This window comes from Orbicella franksi, chromosome 11, assembly GCF_964199315.1.
Source record: "Orbicella franksi chromosome 11, jaOrbFran1.1, whole genome shotgun sequence".
NCBI classification, from domain to species: domain Eukaryota; kingdom Metazoa; phylum Cnidaria; class Anthozoa; order Scleractinia; family Merulinidae; genus Orbicella; species Orbicella franksi.
The window spans coordinates 10,534,789-10,561,242 of NC_138155.1; the positions used below are offsets into that span (position 1 = coordinate 10,534,789).

The window sequence follows — 26,454 nt, forward strand, 5'->3', positions numbered from 1 at the left end:
ATTTAAAAACCTTAAGGAGTTGTTAGCGCCATCTCGTTATGGCTCTAACACTAAGATTGAAGAGGTTGTTGAGGTTAAGGGTTGCTTTAAATGCAAAAGAACAAGATGTGATCTCTGTCGCAACTACTTTGTTGAATCAAATTCTTTCCAAAGTTTTCGAACAGGCAAGAGCTATAAGATACGATTGAAACTTTCCTGTGATTCCAAAAATATCATTTATTTGGCTTCGTGTAAGAAATGTAACTTACAATACATTGGCTCTACAACAACAGATTTTAGAGTCAGATTTCGCAACCACAAGTCTGCTATGCTGACCAAGAAAAAGACTTGTGAGGTAGCGGTGCATTTCAACAGAACACCGCACGACTTAAACGACTTTTCTTTCCAGTGTATTGATCAAGTGCAGATAAATGCAAACAATACAAGTAACATCGAAAAGCTTTTAATCACTAAAGAGGCATATTGGAGTGCACAGTTGTTCTCTCTGGCACCTTTTGGCTTGAACAAACGTCAGGAATTCCACTCGAAAAAAAGAATAAACTACAATTAGCGCAAAAATAACTTGCAAATTTGGCGGTTATCTTAGTTCAGGTGTTCAAAGGCCCTGACTTTGGATCTTGTTAGCTTTGTTAGCGCTAGGTTTTCTCAGGGGCCCCCATCGGGGAATTTATTACATTATTGTTGTTTAAGGGCCCTGTTTAGGGCGCCTGTTGTGCCTTGCCGCGGCATAGTTTCAAGGGCTTTGTTTGGGGATTTTGGGACCGCCTTTTTTGAACATTGAATATTTTACACGCGGGTCCCTTTACACTTTCGGCTGACTCGACGAATCGCGTTACTTTTTTGATATTAATCTTATTTGTATTATATTCGATTATTTATTCTTATTTGGTTTGTGTCTTTTGAGTTTTGTACCGCATTGTCATAGTATCTCGCTTAGTAATCACCGATTGTTTATCATTGGTTAATTTTTTCGTTTTCATGTGTTACCACGCCCTGTTATGTAATCATCTTTGTAATATGATGTCATTTTTTATACTGTAAACTTATTTAAGGTTATTGTAATTTATTATTCACTTGCACTGCAACTGATGAAGGTCTTTGACCGAAACGTTTATTTTTATTAAATTTTTAAACCTTTTTTTAGATTTCTTAGATTTTTTACTGTATATATATATTTTTTTCGCTCGAAGTTGTCCGTCCTCGTTTTCCACAATTGCCTATATATATATATATATATATATATATATGTCTGAATTTATGAAAACCGTGTTAAAGACTTTACACCAAAATAGCGGGCATGTTTTTGAAAAAACAGTTAGAAAATGTACATAAATATGGCCATGTCGCACCGAGAGTGCTATCTACCTCGTGTACTCTTAATAGAGTCCATACCATGCCTATACAAGCCTTTAAAGTCGCTGCAAAATGAGTCGAACGAGCCAAACAAAACTAAATTAGAGCTTAAATTGATCATTTGGTTCGCCGCGGCACTAATTTAGACAGGCTTAACCTCTGCGATTTCACCTAAATGACCTCACTATGTCTTTACTGTGGGTTAAATTAGCCAGTCACGCTAACAAGAGCATGGTAAGCAGTGGAATCGGTTATTTACCTCTATATTTCAGCCAAAAAGTAGCCGTTACGTGACATTTCATTTCAATATCTGACCGGATTCGCAAAAACATAGCCATAGAATTTGACTTGTCACTGATAATCTAACTTGCTACAATTCTGTCCTAGAGCTAGCTTTCCACGAGGCTTATCGTAGCTCAAATAACAGCAAATAACTCTCCTGTATGCCTTTTGAAGCCAGGAAGACTAAATTCACCGTCTTTTCGTTGAATCATGAATTGTACAATTTAATTAAGAGTGCTTTTAACATGAAATTGGAGTCTAAATCAACGCGAACGTACAGATATCAAAACCGCGGCGGAGAGCTAATCTATCGCTTTCTAAAGGCCTGCATCGTCCTAAATGGAGTGAACAAGAGCTTCCTACATCGAGAATCGATTGAACTTCAGACAAACTAGGCCATAGTTAGCAGTAAGCGAACACTCAACATGTTGTCGTTACGTCAATTATCGCCCGGAAGCCACGCAAATAAATTTCTTCCGCGCTAGCGAATCACAGACAGTTCTGATACTTAGCTAAGCCGAGAACGCCTAAAATTGATAAAACAAGGAAATTCTACTCACGATCAGCGCTTGAACTCATGTTCTTCTCTCTCCTCGTGGCCATGTTTTGCTCGCAAATAGCAATGTCCCGGATGTACCTCAATTTTGTCGAGCGCGGAATGGCACATCCAGATTTCAACAGATTTTTTTCTAAGTCTTTAGCTACATCAAAGTTCAAAGCAAATGACGCCAACAGCAGCTGGAAATGTCGAGTCCATTGCACGTCTAAGCCCTAAATTGATGTGGCGGAAGATTTTTGCTGTCTAAAGCAAGCACAACATTATCGCCACAGGGCAAACGGCCTTCTGTTACGGGACTAAATGTGACCCGTACAGTTTACACATGTCCTCAGGCCCGCCTCAGGTACGATAATGGACGACGCTTACTAGCAAATCGTTAGACTTGGGCCTTCATTGGACTTAATGATGTCCTCGGGCAGACTTCCTTTAGACAGCAAATACAGAACGCTAATCGGTCGCTCCTTGTCAGAGTCACCGCGCGAACTGAAATTCAGATGAGTGTAGCCTGGGCTAAACTTAACGCAAATTGAAAAAGGGGGGGGGGGGAGGGTCGATGAATAATGAAAAAAATACCTAAATAAATGAAACATGCGGCAAGGAGTTCCTACATTTCATGCTAGGTAAGATTTACAAGCTGCTGTCATAGCGAAAGCAGAAAACAAAAACAAAGAAATGAAAAAAAAAAAAATCAAAAAACACCTGATTCAGTCTTTAACACCGTTTTCATAAATCCAGACATATATATATATATATATATATATATATATATATATATATATATATAATGAGTTTAATATATATACGAGTTTAATGTAGAACGTTTCGGCCGTTCGACCTTCTGGGGTTAAAAATTAAGAAATAAAAAGTTATTTACAATGGTTGCGATTTACAGGAACACCGACTTATATACAAAGCAGAAATATTGAGGTTACGTAATACAACAAAGGTCTAAATTACAAAGTGAAAAGGATTAGACAATCAAAGACAAATACAATACTATGGGTGAGATGTGAATACAAATAAGGTGAATACAAATGAGTGACAAAAACTAGAGAGAAAAAATCTAACTTATTTAGTAGTGTTTACTCCGAAGTAACAAGCTCCCCATTGAAGGCCTCCTAATAAATGTAACGCTCGAAGACATACAAAGCTCTGCTTTCATGTCCAGTTTGAGCACTCTACTGAGATGAGTCGTTACTGTTGCAATTGCGCATGCTCACTAGCTCGCTAGTTTGAGCACTCTGGTAATGGCTTAGATACTACCACATATGTAGTATTTGGGACGTAACTTTGTAAGATATTGGCTTAGTTAGCTTATGTTGGACTACAATAGTGATTACGTTTCTGCATGCAAAATATCTATTCTGGGATAGGGCAGAGGTTTTTGGTGCCTAGTTTAGGGTAGGACTGCGAAATCAAGCTGATCATGGTCTAGGATAGGGTAAGGGTCCCAAGGTCCTAGCGTCACACCCTTTCCCGATTATTTAAAGAGTAACCCAAAAGGAAACGTTATGCTCAGACGAAGAGTTACCTAACTCAGAACGTTAGGTTTCCAAATTCACAAAGATGGATTAGTTAGCGTTATCAGTTTAAGTTTAAGTTTATGGCATCCATAAACTGATGTTAATGAGACCTGAGAGACAATATCTCAAAGACAGGCACATACATTCTGCATTGTAACACTTTATTTCAGAGACATGTAACACTATGAACCTCGTGTCACGCTCATAAGTAAATCCCAGTAACATGAGTAACATGCCACCAATTCCTGATCTCAAAGTCCATCAAGGATTCCCAGTTGAAAACAATCACCCCCTTTAGATATCACAACAAACCTTTCATGTCCTAAGTAAGGCCACTGTTATCTACATCTGTAAAAGACAGTATATCAATGGTTCCAGTCATGTCTCTCACGTGTCCACCTCATGCCCCTGACCTCTAGTCAAGCACACGCTCCTCGTTGTATTCAGTCTTCTTGTTTGTGCCGATCCTTCGCCACTGATTTTTCTTTTTCCCTCCCACCCTCCCATGACTGGGACCCTTGCCCTACACATCTGAACCCCTGATACTACGCTTCAGGACCATCTTCAAGCAAATAAACAAAATCATTTAGATCTATAGAAATGTTCGCCATGAATAAGGCTAATAATCTGTCTTTCCCAAAAAAAGTGGGGGCAAGCTTTGACACTACAATTCAGAATGTCGTGTATAGATACTGAACATTACTATTCCGCTACTTTTAGAAAAACATTTATCCGTATATACTTATGATATCATTTGCTTCTTATAAAATAATAATAATAATAATAATAATAATAATAATAATACTAATACTAATAATACTAATACCTTTAATGGCTATAGGCTACGGCTGTCTGTCTCTTAGCAAGCCTTAGACCTTGTCATTAAGGGTGCAATGAACAGGGACTGTATTTTGGTGACTTTCTGTTGTTTGTTATTAAAGGACGGTGGCAGGGAAGTGCACCCATTAACTGCACTTTACCCCACAGTAAGGCTATAACGCACTGGAGACAGGTCCGGAGAAATTACCTCTTCCAAGGTGGCTACCCCCGGTACCACCTGATCTATACTCCCCCCAGGAGGGGCTCCCCCTCCTGGTTCCCTCAGTCCCCCGGGGACTGTGGGATATGGGCCTCACCCCTGGAGGCAGGTCTGGAACTTTTATTCCAGGGGGGCTACCCCCGGTACCACCGGATCAGTACTTCCCCAGGAGGGCCCCCTTCCTGGGCCCCTACTCCCCAGTCGTCCTTCCCTGCCACCCAAATTTTACCCACAGCCAGTGTGTTATTTCCTAAATGTGGTATCGTTAGTGGAAGCTCAGACCAGGCCTCGAAAGAGGATCATTAACCTTTGTTAAGGCTCTAATGTATTTTCCATTAACGGTCCAAAGCAGAAATTACTAGCAAATCTATGGAACGTGAAGTGAGGCAGACTAACGAATAACAGAAATGGAAAAGGTCGTCTTTACAGGAGCCCAGTGGAGATATTTTGAGTTATTTTGACCACGTACATAACGACAAAACGATCGGGTCAAAGTCAAACGAAGCGATTTTTCCGAGATTTTCACTCGAGATAATTAGATGTTATAAGATTCATTTAAGACCAGAATGCCATTTAGTCAAGTCTTGTGGACATAGTTCGCAATAACATTTAAAACAGCTTTGTTTTTGTTGTATTTTGACGCCTTGAAACTTCACTCGTAATTTTCTCGAAAACGCTCTTATAGACTTTTTTTTAAATTTTGCCATCGTTAAGACAGCTATGTCAAGTCCCAGATCCCGACGTCGTATTTCCAAACTTATCCCTGGTATCAAGTTATTCGGTCTTATGTAAAATGGGGTATGGCATCATTTCGTTGATTTGGTAACTCAGATCTTGGTGAAATGTACCCTATTTGAAACTTTCATCTTTCTGTAGAACACTAGTGACGTTCGATTTTCCGTACGAATGATAATGGTAGTGCTCTAGTCGCTCAAAGTTGAACGGTATCGTTACTCAAAAATCCGATCGAGCCACTTTAAATTGGAGGACATCTGAAATCGTTAACTAGGGTAGGAAAACACCAAAGAGCTAATAATAAACCATGAAGGAACAAGGATCGTAAAGGATGGAGAAGATTAACACATATTACAAACGACGAACTTGAAAAATTTAGGCTAAAGCGGCTTTAAGATGCGCAAACCGTAACCTGGCTCCTTTAAGAATCGGTAATCGTTCGATTTTTGAGATGAACATGTAGTATTATAAGTAATTTTATGACTTGCTGACTCAATGTGTTACAATGTCCTATTGCAAATTTATAAGTGTTGCTGTGTGGTGGAGCTCTATGTCCATCGTTTCAATAAAATAGTTTAATTTTCCTGTAGTTATTATTTTTCATCAAATAGCTCCACCACGAAAAATATTATCAATGTTCTGGTGATGGGGTTTGTTGGTCTAGATATGCAAAGTGTATCGATGGATTCTGCCGTTGTGTTGGAATGTACCCCGGCAAGGGATGGTACTGCAGAAGTAAGAAAACAAACATTTGCGGAAATGGCGGGACTGGACGCGTGAACAAAAAATTAGCCGCATTTTTGGCTGTTAGTCGTTAGCAAGTTTATTTTTTCCTACCCTTTCCTATTCTGCTAGAGCTTGAAACCGACTACTAGACAATAACAATAAATTAGTGTTTTAAGAGGAGGCCTCCAATCACCTACTGGTGGTTTTCAGGACGATTCTCTGAAAATAAAGGTCTAAATTAAAATACATTAAAAGTCTAAAAACGTAAGACTACAACTAAGGTGTAAAACCAGAACTAAGGTTAAAAAGCTACTATGGTTAAAAAAAAAAAAAAAAAAAAACTACCAAGGTTAAAAATGGTTTAGTAAGTTAGCGTTTAAAAATCCTTTTTGTTATATGTTTCTTGAGCTCACTCGGCAGTGTGATTCCCATACCGTTCTTGGCCTGCTAACTCTGTGTTTTGTCTCAATGGTAATAGCCCTTTTCACGGTTAATTTTTCTCATTTGCATTACAATGTAATCCAACCTGGATGCGAGGCTATTTCGGGCTAAAACTACAACATAGCCCATAATTGCCCCACATACATGCTAGATTTTATTGTAATGCAAATGACCAAAGTTAACCTTGAAAAGGGCTGTTGAAGACAAATCTTCAAATGCATGTGATCGTCAAGTTCTTCGTCGCGATCGTTGATAAGCCAGAATTCGCTTTTAACTTGCACCTGAGGTACTTATATTCTCGGCTGGTGCCGAGAAAATAGAAATTATCAAAAATTGATGCGCCTACCAGTGAGTGTAAATACAGCGTCAATCAGGATAATTTTTAAAATCCAGTTTTGCTTTCAACCCGTGGCACTAGCGGGCCTTTCTAATGATATGAAACAACTACATACATTTTTATGTCCTTTGCCTTATCAGCAGATCGTTGCCTGAAGCTGAACTTAAAATGCGGAAGAAATGCTATGTGCCTAGTCCTTCCTCGGTTAGATCCATATTGCACATGCATTCCTCTCTGGAAGAAAACCAAAGATGGAAACTGTGTAGGTGAGTGATGTCCGTACAGTGGAAAACTGCAGTGATAAAATGTATATATGTTGCTGTTGATGGCTCGGACATTGGCGCTATTCGAAGCGATTTCCCTAGAAGAGTACAAGGCCTGTGACAACATTTGACAAGAGTGCAGTGCAGCAACGTTACACACTGAATTTTTTCGATCTGTTTTTTCAAATTGGATAGATAATGGCGATGTTGGGTGGAAGATGATGCTGAAGCAAAGAAGGTTAAGGGATTTGGTGGACTGTAACACCCAGGTCGTTTGAGAGACAGCTTGGTTAGAGTCCTTGCCGGCATCAACGGGCTGTGTTTCTGACCAAGCTAAGAATTTACTATCACAGTGCCTTTAGCTTTCCGTCTGAGTAACAAGTAGCTATGATTGAAATTAATGCTGGAAGCTCTTCCAGGTTGGGGTATGTGGGGAAGTGAAGGAGTAAAAATATTCATGGTCATTAAGATAGCTTAATACTTCAAAAACCAAGATAAGCTTCACCGTATATATAAGGAACACTAGTTCCCGTGCAGAGTCATAACTTAGTGTTCTCCTTACACCCTGGAATAATCGTTCAATATTCCCTTTTTTTTCCTGTAGAATGCTTTAAGGATGCAGACTGCAGGCAGGCAGGTAAAAGATGCATCGTAGGAGAATGCAAGTGCACGGACGGACTTGTAATGGGCGCTGACAAATCATGCGAGACTGGTAAGAACGTCAAAAAATGAACGCAATGCAATGAATAGAAGCGTTATGACATCAATAGTAATGATGCTAGTGTTTTATGGTATGTGAAACCCTCCACAAATAATTTAACATGGCTCAAAACAATTTCCAGCAGTTAGATTTTGATGGGTCATTATAACCACTCTTTATCACTTGATGCTACAATTATGGTGTCAAAACACTGCCCAATTATTACTGAACGCGTTTTTATCATTTCCGTGGCACAGTAGGTTAGCAAAGCAACAGTATGACCAGCTAAAACACCGTTAATTACAGCTTTAGGGGCTTATAATTCAAACACAGCGAGCGTAATTTTTTTTAAATTATCAAATTTCAACAAGAATGATAACACGCAAGTTTAAGTTTCGTTAAAAAAAGAATCGGTACATAGAGTTCAGAGCTACTTTAAAGTTTTGAAAATTTAAGGTAGCTCTAAACACTATGTACCGTGTTGGTGATATATCTCCAGCCACGTCCGTCCCTGGCGTGTTGTTGACATGGGGTCGCACATTATATGGAAGCAGACAGGCCAAAGCGAGCTGGTCCAGATATTTAAGCTCTCCAGCACCACAGATGTTACCAAGTCATTGAGCACCCACAATTTACAAAACGTCACAAAGTCCTAATAATTCATAACTTTTAAAAAAAAGTACGCTTTGATAACGAGGATGGAATTTGCCAGAAGCAGTTTTGCTTTGGGATATTTTTTGCACAGTTCTTGAACAGCGCTTGGGTTCTAGCAAAATAATTTCTTGCTCGGTTTACGCACTCAGCCACTAAACTCATGATATTCGCATTTGATTCTGCTAGGGCCTCTACACCCATGCCAAGCTCCGAGTGATTGCCATTCTCGGGCACAGTGTTATCACGGAAAGTGCTATTGTCGAGGAAGCAGCGCCGGAAACGGGAAATTCTGCAGAGGTAATTATTATGTATCATTTAAATCTAAGGCCCGGTCTACACTATACTGAAGGAATTTGCAAACAGAGATTTCACTCTGAAAAAGTGTCAAATGTTTTCCATCTACACTACACCGGACGAGTTTTTAAACGCAACAATCTCCGGTCATTTGGATTTCTGTTTGAGGAAAACTCGGGCAGGGAAATCACATAAAATCACTCATCGGGATGCCGTCGTTCTTGACAAGTTCCTTTTACATTTTTTTTTTTTTTTTTATGTTCACGCGAAAACGAAAAGCCGGCGTTTTGAGATTCCTCCGGCTGGAAGAGCGTTTTCGAAAAGCTTAGTTTCGTCACGGATTAGTGTGGACCAGGCCTGACAGCCCCTAGTCCTTTCCCCTTCAACTCTAGTATCCCCGGACGTTTGAATTTTTTAACAAGCTTTCAAAGTCAAATGTCTCACTCGCTATGGCTTCACATACCGTCAAATGGCCAAATCCCTCTATGAGACTCGCTTGCAGGGAATCATGGTAGTTGATTTCATCAAAACAAATATCCAGTCTAAGATGATGAATACAACTACTATGATTCCCTCCAGGCGTCCCCCAACAGGATTGTTTATTAAACAAGAATCACCTACAAGAAACAGAGAAAATCCAAAAAGTACTTTTTTATGTGTTGCCGTATTCAATATATCTCCTAGTAATCTTATCTTGCCTCCTTTTCTTTGTCATTGCATAGACTCACTACCATGCCCCTTCTACTGGGATGCTCGGTGTTATGGGAGTAAAAAATGCGTTGTTGATCCCCTGATACCAAACAAACCACATTGCGTATGTCGCGAGGGTTTTAGAGAGAATGGCCACGGATATTGCGTTGGTAAGTTGCCTTACTGAAACAATACCCGATAATACTTTGTTTGTTCGTAAGATAAGAAGGAAGCAACTGAAAAGTCAATGTACTGAGAAACTCGTACTCACACTCAATTTTGGGGCTAGAATCGAATTTGTAACTCCTCTTACAAATTGCCAAAAATATTCTGAGGAGGAATTCTGAGAAATTGTTTTAGCTCCTGCAAATGACTAAAAGTGCAAAGAAACACATACCGACAGCTTGCTGCGAGGAAAACCACTTGAAAAATTAATTGAAGGTAACTTTCCCCTATTTTCTAGAGGATAGAGTGTCTGGGGAGAAATAAAAATTAACAAATAGAGTGTGGTTTAGCGTTGTCTGTACTCTTATCGACAACAATATGCGTCATCAAAGTGGTCAAAATGTTGTGCGCCGAGTGAGTCCACAACAAATTTTTACCACAGCGATGCATTTGGGCATGCATTCCTGGCTCGAAGAAAACCAAGGATGGAAAGTGTTTAGGTGAGTGATGTCCGTGCAGTGGGAAACTGCAGTAATAAGATGTATATATGTTGGTGTTGATGGCTCGGAAATAGGCGCTATTCGAAGCGATTTCCTTAGAAGAGTACAAGGCCTGTGACTGCATTTGACGAGAGTGCAGTACAGCAACGTTCCACACTAAATTTTTTCGTATATATATATATTTTTAAAATTGGATAGATAATGGGGATGTTGGGTGAAAGACGATGCTGAAGCAAAGAACGTTATTGGTTTTGGTGGACTGTAACAACCTGGACGTTTGAGAGACACAGCCCGGTTGGAGTCCGTGCCGGCATCAACGGGCTGTGTTTCTGACCAAGCTAATAATTTACAATCAAAGTGCCTTTAGCTTTCCATCTGAGTAACAAGTAGCTACGGTTGAAATTAACGCTGGAAGCTTTTCCAGGTCGGGGTATGTAAGGAAGTAAGAGAGTAGAAATATTCATGGTCACTGAAATCGCTTAATTCTTCAAAAACCAAGTTAAGCTCCCGCGTTTGTACATGGAACACTAGTTTTAATGCAAAGTCGTCACTTGATTTTCTCCTTGCACCCTGGAATAATCGTAGAATGCATAAAGCATGCGGACTGCAAGGAAGCAGCTCAAAGATGCATCGCAGGAGAATGCAAGTGCACCGACGGACTTGTAATGGGCGACGACAAATCATGCGAGCCTGGTAAGAACGTCAAACAATAAACGCAATGAATAGAAGCGTTATGACATCAAAAGTAATGATACTAGTGTTTTATGGTATTTGAAACCCTTCACAAATAATTTAACATGGCTCAAAACAATTTCCAGCAGTTTGATTTTAATGGGTCAATGTAACCACTCTTTATCACTTGATGCTAGAATCACGGTGTCAAAACACTGCCCAATTTTTATTGAACACGTTTTTATTATTTTCGTGACACAATAGGTTAGCAAAGCAACAGTATGACCAGCTAAAACACCCTTAATTATAGCTTTAGGGGCTTATAATTCAAAAACGCCACGCGTAATTTTTTTTTAAATTATCAAATTTTAATAAGAATGGCAACACGCAACTTTTGGCAAAGTTTGAAAAAAAAAATATCGCTACACAGACTTCGGAGCTACTTTAAAGTTTTAAAAATTTAAGGTAGCTCTGAACCCTATGTACAGTGTTGGGGATATATCTCCAGCCAGGTCTGTCGCTGGCCTGTTGTTGACATTGGTTCGTACAGTATATGGAAGCAGACAGACCAAAGCGAGCTGGTCCAAATATTTAAGCTCTCCAGCTCAAGAGACATTAACAATTCATTAAGCGCCCACAATTTACAACACGTCACAAAATCCTAATAATTCACAACTTTTGAAAAAAAGCACGCTTTGATAATGAGGATGGAATTTGCCAGAAGAAGTTTTGCTTTGGGATATTTTGCGCAGTTCTTGAACAGCGCTTGAGTTCTAGCAAAATAATTTCTCGTTAGGTTCACGTACTCAGCCACTAAACTCATGATATTCGCATTTGATTCTGTTAGGGCCTCTACACCCATGCCAAGCTCCGAGTGATTGCAATTTTTGGGCACAGTGTTATCACGGAAAGTGCTATTGTCGAGGAAGCAGCACCGGAAACGGGAAATTCTGCAGATGTAATTATTATGTATCATTTAAATCTAAGGCCCGGTCTACACTAGACTGGAGGAATTTAAAAACGGAGGCTTCACTCTGAAAAAGTATCAAATGTTTTCCATCTACACTACGCCGGACGAGTTTTAAAACGAAACAATCTCCGGTCATTTGGATTTCTGTTTGAGGAAAACTCGGACAGGGAAATCACATAAAATCACTCATCGTGACACCGTCCTTTTCAAAAAGCTCCTTTTTCAATATTTATGTCCACGCGAAAACGAAAAGCTGGCGTTTTGAAATTCCTCCGGCTGGAAGAGCGTTTTCTAAAAGCTTAGTTTCGTCACGGATTAGTGCGGACCAGGCCTGAGAGCCCTTATTCCTTTCCCCTTCAACTCTAGTATCCCCGGAAGTTTGAATTTTTAAACAAGCTTTCATAGTCAAATGTCTCACTCGCTATGGCTTCACATACCGTCAAATGGCCAAATCCCTCCATGATACTCGCCTGCAGGGAATCGTGGTAGTTGTATTCATCAAAACAAATATCCAGTCCAAGATGATAAATACAACTACTATGGTTCCCTCCAGGCGTCCCCCCACAGGATATATGGGTTATTGATCAAGTGTCAGGTCAAGATGGCTGGATATTGGCCAAGTTCTTTTTTTGCGTGTTTATGGACCGAGACGGAGTCGAGGTCCATAAACACCCAAAAAAAGAACGAGTTAGGCCAATATGCAGCCATCTTGGCCGAACAAGCTTGGTCAATAAAGGATTTATTATAGGGCTTTCGGGCAAATTTTCCTTGCGGGACACGGCGTTTAGTCCCGAGCGGGCAAGATAGCTCCATCTTGCCCGCTCGGGTAGCCAATCACAGCGCAGGATTTGATTCATCTTGCCCGCTCACGGAGCTAGCCATATAATAATGTTAATTAAACGGGAATCACCTACAAGAAACATAGAAAATCCAAAAAATACTTTTTTCATGTGTTGCGGTAGTCTATATATCTCCTGGTAATCTTCTGATGCCTCCTTTTCTTTGTCATTACATAGACTCACGGCCATGCCCCGCGGAGCACAAGTGCCATAAGAATTCTAAATGCGTTGTTGATCCCCTGATACCAGACAAACCACATTGCGTATGTCTCGAGGGTTTTAGAGAGACTGGCAACGGAAAGTGTGTCGGTAAGTTGCCTTACTGAAACAATACTCAATAATACTTTCTTTGTTTGTAAGATAAGAAGGAAGCAACTGAAAGGTCAATTTACTAAGAAACTCATACTCACACTCAATTTTGAGTCTAGGATCGAATTTGTAACTCCTCTTACAAATTGCCAAATATATTCTGAGGAGGAATTCTGAGAAATTGTTTTAGCTCCTGCAAATTACTAAAAGTACAAAGAAACACTTACCGACAGTTTGCTGCGAGGAAAAACATTTGGGATATTAAACGAAGGTAAGTTGGCCCTATTGTCTAGAGGATAGAGTATTTGGGGAGAAATAAAAATTAACAAATAAAGTGTGGTTTAGCGTTGTCTGTACTCTTATCGACAACGATATGCGTTATCACAGTGGTCAAAATGTTGTGCGCCGAGTGAGTCCACAACAAATTTTGACCACAGTGATGCTTTTTGCGCTTGTATTCCTGGCTCGAAGAAAACCAAGGATGGATGGTGATGATGGCTCGGAAAAAGGCCTGTGACTGCATTTGACGAGAATGCAGTACAGCAACGTTCCACACTAAATTTTTTTGTATATATATATATATATTTTTTTTTTTTTTTTTTTTTTTCAAATAGGATAGATAATGGCGATATTGGGTAGAAGATGATGCTGAAGTAGAGAACGTTAAGGGTTTTTATGGACTATAACACCCTTGACGTTTGAGAGACACAGCCCGGTTGGAGTCCGTGCCGGCATCAATGGGCTGTGTTTCTGACCAAGCTAATAATTCACAATCAAAGTGCCTTTAGCTTTCCATCTGAGTAACAAGTAGCTACGGTTGAAATTAATGCTGGAAGCTCTTCCAGGTTGGGATATGTCAGGAAGTGAGAGAGTAGAAATATTCATGGTCACTGAGATCGCTTAATACTTCAAAAACCAAGATAATCTACCGCGTTTGTACATGGAACACTAGTTTTAGTGCAGAGTTGTCACTTGATTTTCTCCTTGCTCCCTGGAATAATCGTTCAATATTCCTGTTTTGCTGTAGAATGCCTTAAGCATGCGGACTGCAAGCAAGCAGGCAACAGATGCATCGTAGGAGAATGCAAGTGCACGGACGGACTTGTAATGGGCGATGACAAATCATGCGAGCCTGGTAAGAACGTCAAAAAATGAACGCAATGAATAGAAGCGTTATGAGATCAATAATAATGATACTAGTGTTTTATGGTATATGAAACCCTCCACAAATAATTTAACATGGCTCAAAACAATTTCCAGCAGTTAAATTTTGATGGGTCAATATAACCACTCTTTATCACTTGATGCTACAACCACGGTGTCAAAACACTGCCCAGTTATTAATGAACACGTTTTTATCATTTTCGTGACACAATAGGTTAGCAAAGCAACAGTATGACCAGCTAAAACAACCTTAATTACAGCTTTGGGGACTTATAATTCAAACATGGCACGCGTAATTTTTTTAAATTATCAAACTTTAATAAGAATGATAACACGCACCTTTTGGCAAAGTTAAAAAAAAAAAGTCCGTACATAGACTTCAGGGCTACTTTAAAGTTTTGAAAATTTAAGGTAGCTCTGAACCCTATGCATAGTGTTGGTGATATATATCCGGCCAGGTCTGTCGCTGGCCTGTTGTTGACATGGGGTCGTACGGTATATGGAAGGAGACAGGCCAAAGCGAGCTGGTCCAAATATTTAAGCTCTCCAGCTCCAGAAACGTTAACAATTCATGAAGCGTCCACAATTTACAAAACTTCACTAAGTCCAAATAATTCACAACTTTCAAAAAAAGGTACGCTTTGATAATGAGGATGGAATTTGCCAGAAGAAGTTTTGCTTTGGGATATTTTGCACAGTTCTTGAACAGCGCTTGAGTTCTAGCAAAATAATTTCTCGTTAGGTTCACGTACTCAGCTACTAAACTCATGATATTCGCATTTGATTCTGTTAGGGCCTCTACACCCATGCCAAGCTGATAGTGATTGCCATTCTCGGGCACAGTGTCATTTCGGAAATTGCTATTGTCAAGAACACAGCACCGGAAACGGGAAATTCTGCAGATGTAATTATTATGTATCATTTAAATCTAAGGCCCGGTCTACACTAGACTGGAGGAATTTGAAAACGGAAGTTTCACTCTGAAAAAGTATCAAATGTTTTCCATCTACACTACGCCGGACGAGTTTTCAAACGCAACAATCACCGGTCATTTGGATTTCTGTTTGAGGAAAACTCGGGCAGGGAAATCACATAAAATCACTCATCGTGACACCGTCCTTTTCGACAAGCTCCTTTTTCAATATATATAATTTTTTTATGTCCACGCGAAAACGAGAAGGCGGCGTTTTGAAATTCCTCCGGCTGGAAGAGCGCTTTCGAAAAGCTTAGTTTCGTCACAGATTAGTGTGGACCAGGCCTGAGAGCATTTATTCCTTTCCCCTTCAACTCTGTTATCCCCGGAAGTTTGAGTTTTTAAACGAGCTTTTTTCAAATGTCTCACTCGCTATGGCTTCACATACCGTCAAATGGCCAAATCCCTCTATGAGACTCGCCTGCAAGGAATCATGGTAGTTGTATTCATCAAAACAAATATCTAGTCTAAGATGATGAATACAACTACTATGATTCCCTCCAGTCGTCCCCCCACAGGATTGTTTATTAGAGAAGAATCACCTACAAGAAAGATAGAAAATCCAAAAAAATGCTTTTTTCATGTGTTGCTTTAGCGTATATATCTCTTAGTTATCCTCTTTTGCCTCCTTTTCTTTGTCATTACATAGACTCACTCTCATGCCCAGCGGGGCACAGGTGTCATAAGAATTCTAAATGCGTTGTCGATCCCTGGATACCAGACAAACCACATTGCGTATGTCGCGAGGGTTTAAGAGAGACTGCCAACGGAACGTGCGTTGGTAAGTTGCCTTACTGAAACAATACTCAATAATACTTTGTTTGTTCGTAAGATAAGAAGGAAGCAACTAAAGGGTCAATTTACTGAGAAATTCATACTCACACTCAGTTTTGGAGCTAGAATCGAATTTGTAACTCCTCTTACAAATTGCCAAAAATTTTCTGAGGAGGAATTCTGAGAAATTGTTTTAGCTCTTGCAAATTATTAAAAGTACAAAGAATCACTTACCAACAGTTTGCTGCGAGGAAAAACATTTGGGAAATTAAACGGAGGTAAGTTGGCCTTATTGTCTAGAGAGTAGAGTGTCTGGGGAGAAATAAAAATTAACAAATCGAGTTGGTTTAGCGTTGTCTGTACTCTTATCGACAACGATGTGCGTCATCACAGTGCTCAAAATGTTGTGCGCCGAGTGAGTCCACAACAAATGTTGACCACGGTGATGCTTTTCGCGCATGCATTCCTGGCTCGAAGAAAACCATGGATGGAAAGTGTTTAGGAGAGTGATGTCCGTTCAGTGGGAAACTGCAGTGATAACATGTATATATGTTGGTAATGATGGCTCGGAAATTGGCGCTATTCGAAGCGATTTCCCTAGAAGAGCACAAGGCCTGTGACTGCATTTTACGATAATGCAGTACGGCAACTTTCCACACTAAATTTTTTTGATTATATATATATATATTTTTTAAATAGCATAGATAATGGCGATGTTCGGTGAAATATGATGCTGAAGCAAAGAACGTTAAGGGTTTTGGTGGACTGTAACACCCTGGACGTTTGAGAGACACAACCCGGTTGGAGTCCTTGCCGGCATCAACGGGCTGTATTTCTGGCCAAGCTAAGAATTTACAATCACAGTGCCTTTAGTTTTCCATCTGAGTAACAAGTAGCTACGGTTGAAATTAATGCTGGAAGCTTTTCCAGGTTGGGGTATGTAAGGAAGTAAGAGAGTAGAAATAGTCATGGTCACTGAGATCGCTTAATACTTCAAAAACCAAGATAAGCTCCCGCATTTGTACGTGGAACAGTACCTTCAGTGCAGAGTCTTCACTTGACTTTCTCCTTGCACCCTGGAATAATCGTTCAATATTCCTCTTTTTGCTGTAGAATGCTTTAAGGATGCGGACTGCAAGCAGGCAGCTCAAAGATGCATCGTAGGAGAATGCAAGTGCACGGACGGACTTGTAATGGGTGACGACAAATCATGCGAGCCTGGTAAGAACGTCAAACAATGAACGCAATGAGTAGAAGCGTTATGACATCAATAGTAATGATACGAGTATTTTATGGAGACCGTAAGTCTCGGAATTCGCGCGCACCTATGATATGGGACAATTTTTCTATTTTTAGAACAAATTGGGCCATCCTGACGTCATATATCCGCGCGGATTCACGCACATGTCGGGGGCTCTCGCGTGGATGTTGTCACGTTGCGTGATCAAATGGTGAGAGTTGAGAGATTCTCTTGCGTATTTTTCACAGCGATGGCAGGGAATAAGGCAGGGAATACGAACCAGGGCGCTTATATGTAGCTTTATGCTCTGAGCTAACGGAAAAGGAGGGTTTTTCAGGGTCGAAAACAAGACTTCAATCTCGCGCTGGGAATGAATAATAAGATCTGCTCACGCTAGTTGTAAGTTTACGCCTATGTTTTTGCGTTTGTTCTGACTTAAGAAGTAGCAAGAAAACTCTCTACTCTGGTATCGAGTTAATTTGTGCCTTTCTCAGACAATGGTTAATCATAACCAAAACCTGTTTTGGTGGTTTCTTATTGTTTCTGCTTGTTTGGTGAGTTTGCAAAAGTTTTTGAAAGGAAAGTCTGACGCGTACAATTAGCTCATTTGCATAGTGCCGCTCGTGCACCTTCAAGTCCGAGTTGGTGTTTTCAATTCTCAACAAATCTTAACAAAGATTTTTTTCGTTATCTTTTGTGCTGAGATGCTGCAACAAATTTTACGAACGCAAAAAAGACTACTAACATCATGTGTGTTTCTTCAACATAAGCATAGTGAAGTTTTACACTGCGAAAATGAAAATAGACAAGGAGTTTTGATAACTCGATCAACAAAGTCGAAATCGTTATTCCAAGTTGATTAAAGAATGCGTCATCGTAACTTTGCTGATTACTTCTGCTTTATTCACATATTTCCAGCTTAGCTTTTAATATGTTCTCAAACATTTATCAATCTTAAACATATTTAAAAACTATAGAGTTGTTTGAGTTCGATGGATGGGTTTACATATATTCACATATTATGTGAATGTTTAAATATATATATTGAAACTATTTTATGTAAATGTTGGAATATGTAATAATTTAATTTCTCTTATATACCGAACGAAAATCTCGCCGATGATCAGCGGCGAAGTATTTCTGTCTGTATAATAAAGGAACCAAAATCTCGCCGATGTTCAGCGGCGAGGTAATTCTGTCTGTATAATAAAGCAACCAAAATCTCGCCGATGATCAGCGGCGAGGTAATTCTGTCTGTATAATAAAGCAACCAAAATCTCGCCGACGATCAGCGGCACGGTCATGGTACTGAGATCGCTTAATACTTCAAAAACCAAGATAAGCTCCCGCATTTGTACATGGAACAGTACTTTCAGTGCAGAGTCTTCACTTGACTTTCTCCTTGCACCCTCGCCGATGTTCAGCGGCGAAGTATTTCTGTCTGTATAATAAAGGAACCAAAATCTCGCCGATGTTCAGCGACGAGGTAATTCTGTCTGTATAATAAAGCAACCAAAATCTCGCCGATGATCAGCGGCGAGGTAATTCTGTCTGTATAATAAAGCAACCAAAATCTCGCCGACGATCAGCGGCACGGTCATGGTACTGAGATCGCTTAATACTTCAAAAACCAAGATAAGCTCCCGCATTTGTACATGGAACAGTACTTTCAGTGCAGAGTCTTCACTTGACTTTCTCCTTGCACCCTCGCCGATGTTCAGCGGCGAAGTATTTCTGTCTGTATAATAAAGGAACCAAAATCTCGCCGATGTTCAGCGACGAGGTAATTCTGTCTGTATAATAAAGCAACCAAAATCTCGCCGATGATCAGCGGCGAGGTAATTCTGTCTGTATAATAAATGAACCAAAATCTAGCCGATGATCAGCGGCGAGATGATCTTGTCTGTTATCAAGGGGACGGAAATCTCGCCGAAGATCAGTGGCGAGGTATTTATAATTGTGATTGCACAAGGGACACAGGCAGCCCAGACCTTGAATATGCTTAATAAGTGACGTTATGCGGTTGGCGATTGCGTTAAAATTTTAGCCGTTTTTAGCCGTTTCGAATATTGCTCTAAATACGACGTGTAGAAAATAATTTAAGTTGAAATGGCTGACCTTATGTATGCATTGCGTTATTTTGATGTCTCTGTGTTCCTGGAGGCGGTTTTGAGCCATTTAGGCGAGTTAAACTACGAGGTAAGACACTTTATTTAAATTATTTTTTATACATAGGTACCTTTTCCCGTCTATTTAGAGCGATTTCCTAAACATTTTCATACACTGTCTAAAATTGTAACGCAATCGCCAACAGCATAATGCCACGTATTAATCGTATTCAACATCTGCGCCGCCTGTGCAGTCAACATTTTGGAAAAAGTTGAAAATGCCATTCTACCATAGAAAAGGACCGATTTCTTTTACTACAGTGCTTTCATGAAGCTTTTAGCTGTCCTGTGTACTTGACATAAATAGGCATGTTTTGTATCAATTTGAGATTGAGGTGACAGCTTTGTAAAATGAGAACTCGCAAGTCTCTCATTCATTTGCATTTCGCGTGTTGATCGAACACAAGCTCATTACTTGTCGGACTACGTTTGGACTTTTTGGAGTTGCTTTTTTCCTTTAAAATGAGTCGTAAATGGCGCACCTATGCTGACTGTGTTCGAAGTTATGCCAGTGACAAGGACGCTTAGCTACGGATGTACCAAATTCAAAACGAGGAGGATGCCATCGAAATAGCATCAGCTTTGTCGGTCCAGGTAATTACCAGTAAGCTTCGAAGACTTTATACTCTACCATACCATCTACGAGATTTTGGTCGCTTTCTTATACAGACAGAACTACCTCGCCGCTGATCATCGGCGAGATTTTGGTTCCTTTATTATACAGACAGAACTACCCCCCGCTGAACATCGGCGAGATTTTGGTTCCTTTACTATACAGACAGAGTTACCTGGCCGCTGAACATCGGCGAGATTTTGGTTGCTTTATTATACAGACAGAATTACCTCGCCGCTGATCATCGGCGAGATTTTGGTTGCTTTCTTATACAGACAGAATTACCTCGCCGCTGAACATCGGCGAGATTTTGGTTGCTTTCTTATACAGACAGAATTACCTCGCCGCTGAACATCGGCGAGATTTTGGTTGCTTTCTTATACAGACAGAATTACCTCGCCGCTGAACATCGGCGAGATTTTGGTTGCTTTCTTATACAGACAGAGTTACCTCGCCGCTGAACATCGGCGAGATTTTGGTTCCTTTATTATACACACAGAATTACCTCGCCGCTGAACATCGGCGAGAAAGAGCGTCTATATGTGTTAATGTTATTTTGCATATGAAAGTAGTATTCATATATTGAGAACATGGCGTAATTTTTGCCGTTCTGTATATTGAAAGAATCACATAATATGTGTTTGTCTGAACGCCGTCGATGTACGCTTTCACACGAAAGTGCGGCGGAAGTGCAATTTGTCATGTTTACTGACTGTACAAAACACGCATCGGCGGGCGCCCTCATTCATCGACAACAGAGAATTTACTGGATTTTTACACGAATAAAACTGAGCAGTATCTACGGACGTAAAGTTATTGGGCCTTGATGAAACATCTAGCATTGCTTACAATTCAAGCGAAACTCAAACTAGCAATTATTTTGTTTTACTTTTCTGTCGCGATAGATTGACAAATTCCTCGCAAGCGTGTGGCAAGAGGAGCTAGGAAACTATGACGTCCTGAAGCTCTGCTATATCTAAATATATCCAGCTAGTTTTTTGCTATGTAATGGAAAAGCTGTTAATCTTCAACATAAGTGAAATTTAAAGTGGGGTAATGTACAGCTCATGTAAAGGAAGCATCCGTCGGAACACAACATGGTCAGCGATATATATAAGCTTACAGCGGAACATACCTAAAATCAACATTGTCTTACTTCACTCAAACTGGAGCAGCTTACGACGAAAATACTTAAGCAAAATTCCAACAGACGTAAACGCGTTGAGTTGTGGGCCAAAATCATGAAAAATTTCGGGAATTTGGGAAGCTATTTCCCCAGCGCGACATCCGAAAAAATCCTCGCAGCAGGTACGCGCGTGTGCGGTGGGCGATGGCGCAATTTTTTCTAAAAATAGAATTATTGTCGCATATCATGGGGACAACCCCGTCCCCGATTATGGCTCCTGATGGTATATGAAACCCTCCACAAATAATTTAACATGGCTCAAAACAATTTCCAGCAGTTAGATTTTGATGGGTCATTATAACCACTCTTTATCACTTGATGCTACAATTAAGGTGTCAAAACACTGCCCAGTTATTACTGAACGCGTTTTTATCATTTTCGTGACACAATAGGTTAGCAAAGCAACAGTCTGACCTGCTAAAACACCCTCAATTAAAGTTTTAGGGCCTTATAATTCAAACATGGCACGCGTTATGTTTTTTAAATTATCAAACTTTAATAAGAATGATAACACGCAAGTTTTGGCAAAGTTAAAAAAAAAAAATCCGTTCATAGAGTTCAGAGCTACTTTCAAGTTTTGAAAATTTAAGGTAGCTCTGAACCCTATGCATAGTGTTGGTGATATATCTCCAGCCAGGTCTGTCGCTGGCCTGTTGTTGACATGGGGTCGCACGGTATATGGAAGGAGACAGTCCAAAGCGAGCTGGTCCAAATATTTAAGCTCTCCAGCTCCAGAAACGTTAACAATTCATGAAGCGCCCACAATTTACGAAACTTCACAAAGTCCTAATAATTCACAACTTTTAAAAAAAAGTACGCTTTGATAATGAGGATGGAATTTGCCAGAAGAAGTTTTGCTTTGGGATATTTTGCACAGATCTTGAACAGCGCTTGGGTTCTAGCTAAATGATTTCTCGTTCGGTTCACGTACTCAGCCACTAAACTCATGATATTCGCATTTGATTCTGTTAGGGCCTCTACACCAATGCCAAGCTGACAGTGATTGCCATTCTCGGGCAAAGTGTTATATCGGAAAGTGCGGTTGTGAAGGATTCAGCACCGGAAACGGGAAATTCTGCAGAGGTAATTATTATGTATCATTCAAATCTGCGGCAGGGTCTACTCTAGACTACAGGAATTTGCAAACGGAGGCTTCACTCTGAAAAAGTATGAAATGTTTTCCATCTACACTACGCCGGACGAGTTTTCAAACGCAACAATCACCGGTCATTTTGATTTCTGTTTGAGGAAAACTCGGGCAAGGAAATCACATAAAATCACTCATCGTGACACCGTCGTTTTCGAAGAGCTCCTTTTTAAATAAATTTTTCTTTTATGTCCACGCGAAAACGAAAAGCCGGCGTTTTCAAATTCCTCCGGCTAGAAGAGCGTTTTCGAAAAGCTTAGTTTCGTCACGGATTAGTGTGGACCAGGCCTGAGAGCCCTTATTCCTTTCCTCTTTAAGTCTAGTATCTGCGGACGTTTGAATTTTTAAACAAGCTTTCATACTCAAATGTAACTGAAGAATGATCATCGCAGTAAATTTTCCAATTGAAGCAATTGGAAAGAACAAGCCTGAAAAAAAAAAAAAAAAAAAAAAAAAAAAATCAGGGCTTCAAGGCGATTCGAACCCGTGACCTCCACGATACCAGTGCAATGCTCTACCTACTGAGCTATGAAGCCGCCCCTCGAGAGCGAGGTCAGTTAATTGATTTCATATCTTCCCGTGAGGAGTGAAGTGATGTAAAGTATGTATGAAAAATTTCATATTTGAACTGCAGTTGTAGATGAAAGTGAAAAATGATCATCGCAGTAAATTTTCTAGCTATGAAGCCGGTATCGTACTGGTATCCGCGATACCGGTGCAATGCTCTACCAACTGAGCTATGAAGCCGGCATCGCACCGGTATCGCGGAGGTCACGGGTTCGAATCCCGTTGAAGCCCTGATTTTTTTTTTTTTTTTTTTTTTCAGGCTTCTTCTTTCCAATAGCTTAAATTGGAAAATTTACTGCGATGATCATTCTTCACTTTCATCTGCAACCGCAGTTCAAATATGAATTATATTATATGTACTTCACATAGTCAAATGTCTCACTCTCTATGGCATCACATAGCGTCAAATGGCCCAATTCCTCTGTGAGACTCGCCTGCAGGGAATCATGGTAGTTGTATTCATCAAAACAAATATCCAGTCCAAGATGATGAATACAACTACTATGATTCCCTCCAGGCGTACCCCCACGGGATTGTTTATTAAACAAGAATCACCTACAAGAAACATAGAAAATCCATAAAATACTTTTTTCATATGTTGCCGTAGTCTATATATCTCCTAGTTATCTTCTCATCCCTCCTTTTCTTTGTCATTACATAGACTCACTGCCATGCCCTGCGGAGCATTATTGTGATTGGAAGTACAAATGCGTTGTTGATCCCCTGATACCAGACAAACCACATTGCGTATGTCGCGAGGGTTATAGAGCGACTGCCAACGGAACGTGCGTTTGTAAGTTGGCTTACTGAAACAATACTCAATAACACTTTGTTTGTTCGTAAGATATGAAGGAAGCAACTGAAAGGTCAATTTACTGAGAAACTCATACTCACAATTAATTTTGGGTCTAGGATCGAATTTGTAACTCCTCTTACAAATTGCCAAGAATATTCTGAGGAGGAATTCTGAGAGATTGTTTTAGCCCCTACAAATTACTAAAAGTGAAAAGAAACACTTACCGACGGTGTGCTGCGAGGAAAAACATTTGGAAAATTAAAGGAAAGTAGGTTGGCTCTATTATCTAGAAGATAGAGTATCTGGGGAGAAATAAAAATTAAAAAATCGAGTGTGGTTTAGCGTTGTCTGTACTCTTATCGACAATGATATGCGTCATCACAGTGGTTAAAATGTTGTGTGCCGAGTGAGTCCACAACACATTTTGACCACAGTGATGCTTTTTGCGCATGCATTCCTGGCTCGAAGAAACCCAAGGATGGAAAGTGTTTAGGTGAGTGATGTCCGTACAGTGGGAAACTGCAGTGATAAGATGTATATATGTTGGTGTTGATGGCTCGGAAATTGGCGCTATTCGAAGCGATTTCCCTAGAAGAGTACAAGGCCTGTGCCAACATTGGGCGAGAGTGCAGTACAGCAACGTTCCACACTAATTGTATTTTTTTTATTCAATGAGATAGATAATGCGATGTTGGGTGAAAGATGATGCTGAAGCAAAGAACGTTAAGGGTTTTGGTGGACTGTAACACCCTGGACGTTTCAGACGCAAAGCCCGGTTGGTGTCCTTGCCAGCATCAAGGGGCTGTGTTTCTCACCAAGCTAAGAATTTACAATCACTGTGCCTTTAGCTTTCCATCTGAGTAACAAGTAGCTACGGTTGAAATTAATGCTGGAAGCTCTTCCAGGCTGGGGTATGTGGGAAAGTGAGGAAGTAGAAATATTCATGGTCACTGAGATCGCTTAATACTTCAAAAGCCAAGATAAGCTCCAGCGTATATATATACGGAACACTTGTTCCAGTGCAGAGTCCTCACTTGGTGTTCTTTTTGCAACCTGGAATAATTGTTCAATATTCCTTTTTTGCTGTAGTATGCTTTAAGGATGCGGACTGCGGGGAGAACTATTATGCATGCACCAAAGGAGTATGCAGGTGCAAGGACGGACTTGTATATAACGGCTACTTTTCATGCGATCCTGGTAAGAGCGTCAAACAATAAACGCAATGAACAGAAGTCCTATGACATCAATAGTAATGATACTAGTGTTTTGTGGTATATGAAACCCTCCACAACTAAGTTAACATGGCTCAAAACAACTTCCAGCAGTTAGATTTTGATGGGCCATTATAACCACTCTTTATCACTTGATGCTACAATCATGGTGTAAAAACACTGCCCACTTATTACTGAACACGTTTTTATCATTTTCGTGACACAATAGGTTAGCAAAGCAACAGTATGATCTGCTAAAACACCCTTAATTACAGCTTTAGCGGCTTATAATTCAAAAACGGCAGTCGTAATTTTTTTTTAAATTATCAAATTTAATAAGAATGATAACACGCAACTTTGAGGAAAGTTTTTTTCAAAAAAAAGAATCCGTACATAGAATTCAGAGTTACTTTAAAGTTTTGAAAATTTAAGGTAGCTCTAAACCCTATGCACAGTGTTGGTGATATATCTCCAACCAGGTCTGTCGCTGGCCTGTTCTTGACAAGGGGTCGAACAGTATATGGAAGCAGACACGCCAAAGCCAGCTGGCCCAAATATTTAAGCTCTCCAGCTCCAGAGACGTTAACAATTTATTAAGCACTCACAATTTACAAAACAACACAAAGTCGTAATAATTCCCAACTTTCAAAAAAAAGTACGCTTTGATAATGAGGATGGAATTTGCCAGAAGAAGTTTTGCTTTGGGATATATTGCACAGATCTTAAACAACGCTTGGGTTTTAGCTAAATAATTTCTCGTTCCGTTCGCGCACGCAGCCACAAAACTCATGATATTCGCATTTGATTCTGTTAGGGCCTCTACACCAATGCCAAGCTGACAGTGATTGCCATTCTCGGGCAAAATGTGATATCGGAAAGTGTTATTGTCGAGGAAACAGCACCGGAAACGGGAAATTCTGCAGAGGTAATTATTATGTATCATTCAAATCTAAGGCAGGGTCTACTTTAGACTGGAGGAATTTGCAAACGGAGGCGTCACTCTGAAAAAGTATCAACTGTTTTCCTTCTATTCTACCTCGGACGAGTTTTCAAACGTAACAATCACCGGTCATTTGGATTTCTATTTGAGGAAAACTCGGACATGGAAATCATATAAAATCACTCATCGTGACACCGTCGTTTTCGAAAAGCTCCTTTTTCAATATATATTTTTTTATGTCCACGCGAAAACGAAAAGCCGGCGTTTTCAAATTTCTCCTGCTGGAAGAGCGTTTTCGGAAAGCTTAGTTTCGTCACGGATTAGTGTGGACCAGGCCTGAGGGCCCTTATTCCTTTCCTCTTCAACTCTAGTATCCCCGTACGTTTGAAATTTTAAGATGGCTCTATATAGTTTTTTTGGCGCGCGAGGCATGGGTGCGAATGGCGCGAGCGCGCGAGTATTTAAAAGAAAAGTAAAAAACAAAAATAAACATAACGGCGAGACTTTTATCGCGAGTCGCGTTCCACTTACCGCTATCCTTTTTGACCAGAACAAGTGTTCATCGAAAAACGCCTAGAAATGTGTTTAAAAATGCACTTCTTTCGTGTTCTCCTGACGTGGTTA

The 26,454-nt window shown here is 40.1% G+C and overlaps 1 protein-coding gene across 1 annotated transcript; it reads left to right on the forward strand.

The window, feature by feature from the left end:
- Positions 1-6,136: 6,136 nt before the first annotated feature.
- Positions 6,137-25,017, forward strand: LOC145502087 (uncharacterized). Its single transcript, XM_081481370.1, has 12 exons — positions 6,137-6,215; positions 7,136-7,261; positions 7,863-7,970; positions 8,799-8,909; positions 9,629-9,766; positions 10,847-10,954; positions 12,920-13,051; positions 14,079-14,186; positions 15,838-15,969; positions 17,076-17,183; positions 22,142-22,252; positions 23,545-25,017. The coding sequence occupies exons 1-12, from the start codon at positions 6,137-6,139 to the stop codon at positions 23,691-23,693; spliced, it is 1,410 nt and encodes a 469-aa protein (XP_081337496.1). The 3' UTR covers positions 23,694-25,017.
- Positions 25,018-26,454: the final 1,437 nt, after the last annotated feature.